The following is a 1,741-nucleotide window of genomic DNA, read 5'->3' as shown; positions in this document are numbered from 1 at the left end:
CATCGATACTCTAGATTAAATACTCCTTCTGTCCCACGAAAATTATCCAAGATTTATCAAAACTTATATGTATCTAGACATGAATCGAGTACTTATTCTTCATCAAAATTAGCTGTGCCACGTCTGGTTGTGGTCAACCACACTCTCCCATTTCGCCAAAGACATCAGCCGACGTCGGCACCGGTTTTGCCTCGTATACCTTCTTCCCTGGTTTGGATCCTTTCGCCCGCAACCCGTTAAGTCGAGGCCACCGCATATATACGGAGCCGTTCGTTCGTTCGTTGACACGGTGACCAAGTTAAACAACTCCTCGCCACCGGCGGCCCACCGACGGTAACCGTAGTCGCTGCCACCGTCAGTCTCACGTGTTAATGCTCTGCCGCACCGCCGGCAATGACCGCCGCCGTCGCCGTGTCCGCGCCTGATCCCTTCTCCTTCCACCCCTCCATCGCGCCTTTGTCGCCACCTCCGGCGGACGCCGAGGGCAGCGACTTCGAGTTCCGCATCCCCGCGGCAGCGGCCGCGCTCTCCGCCGCCGACGAGCTCTTCTCCGGCGGGAAGCTCGTGCCGCTGCTCCCGCCACCTCCTGCGCCGCTTCCCTCCCTTTCCTGCTCCCCTCCGCCGTGCCAGGAGGAGGAGCCCCTCCCGGAGCCCGCCTCCCCTCGCGCCCCGCGCTGCGCCGGGCGGCGGTGGCGCGATCTCCTCCTCCTCGTCACCAAGAAGCCCAAACCCGCCGGCGAGGGTGCGTGCCGCACGGAAGCCTCTCTGGGACGCCGGCCGCTCCTCTCCCGCGACTCCTCCTCGTCCTCCTCGGCCTCCTCCTGCGACTCCGGCGGCAGGACGGCGCGCCGGCCGCCCGCGCCGTCGCGGTCCCCGCTGCGCACGCGCTCCGCTCCAGTGGCCAGCCTCCTCCACCTCATCTCCAACAAGCACCCCGCCGACTGCAGGAACGGCGCGCCGCCCAGGCGGCAGCCGCTCCTGACCCGCGTCTCCTCCTCGTCCTCGGCCTCGTCCTCGGACTCCGGCCGGACCTCCCGCGCGCCGTGGCATCCGCGCGCCCCCGCCCGGCATCGGCCCGCGGTGGCCGCCGAGAGCCCCCGCGTCAGCGCGTCCGGCCGCGTCGTGTTCCGGGGCCTCGAGCGGTGCTCCAGCACGCCCGCGGGGGCGGGCATCGGCGGCGGGGCGCGGCGGCCGCGGCCCAGGGGCATGGAGCGGTCCTACTCGACCAATGTGCGCGTGGATCCGGTGATCAACGTGTTCGGGTTCGGGCACCTCTTCTTCCCGTCCTCGCCGGCCAAGGAGAAGAAGACGGACGTCGCCGCCGCGGGACGGAGGAACAGGCCGGAGAAGCTGGGGATGGTGCTCAGAGATCCGCAGGATTAGGTGGTGGCCGTGCTGGAAAATAATGCATCAGATTCTTCTTGTCGCCGATCATTCTTGATGTTTTGTGCAAAATTTTCTTTTCTTTTTCAGTTGCTGTAATATACACCACGCCGGTTGTTAGAACTAGATCTCCCAAGTGTTTTTCAGTGACTCTGAATTCTGAACTCGTTTCATAACGTTTCCATGAACGTAAGAACGCCACGGTTACAAAATCCAGCTAGATTCAAGCTTGAAGAGCATCCATGAGAAATTGTACTACATCAAAGATGCCATGTGTGCACTTTTAAAAACTGGAAACCAGGATGTAATGTCAAATCACAACTGTTGGAGCAACGGGACAGCAAAGTTTTTGAAATAT

At 62.1% G+C, this 1,741-nt stretch overlaps 1 protein-coding gene across 1 annotated transcript; it reads left to right on the top strand.

Moving 5' to 3' along the window:
- The first annotated feature begins 393 nt into the window (after positions 1 to 393).
- LOC124671329 (gametogenetin-like) lies at positions 394 to 1,511 on the top strand. Its single transcript, XM_047207714.1, has one exon. The coding sequence runs from the start codon at positions 394 to 396 to the stop codon at positions 1,381 to 1,383; it is 990 nt and encodes a 329-aa protein (XP_047063670.1). The 3' UTR covers positions 1,384 to 1,511.
- The last annotated feature ends 230 nt before the right edge of the window (positions 1,512 to 1,741 follow it).

Source organism: Lolium rigidum, chromosome 7 (assembly GCF_022539505.1).
Source record: "Lolium rigidum isolate FL_2022 chromosome 7, APGP_CSIRO_Lrig_0.1, whole genome shotgun sequence".
In the NCBI taxonomy this organism is placed as follows: Eukaryota; Viridiplantae; Streptophyta; class Magnoliopsida; order Poales; family Poaceae; genus Lolium; species Lolium rigidum.
This window is presented reverse-complemented; position numbering and strand designations above follow the sequence as displayed.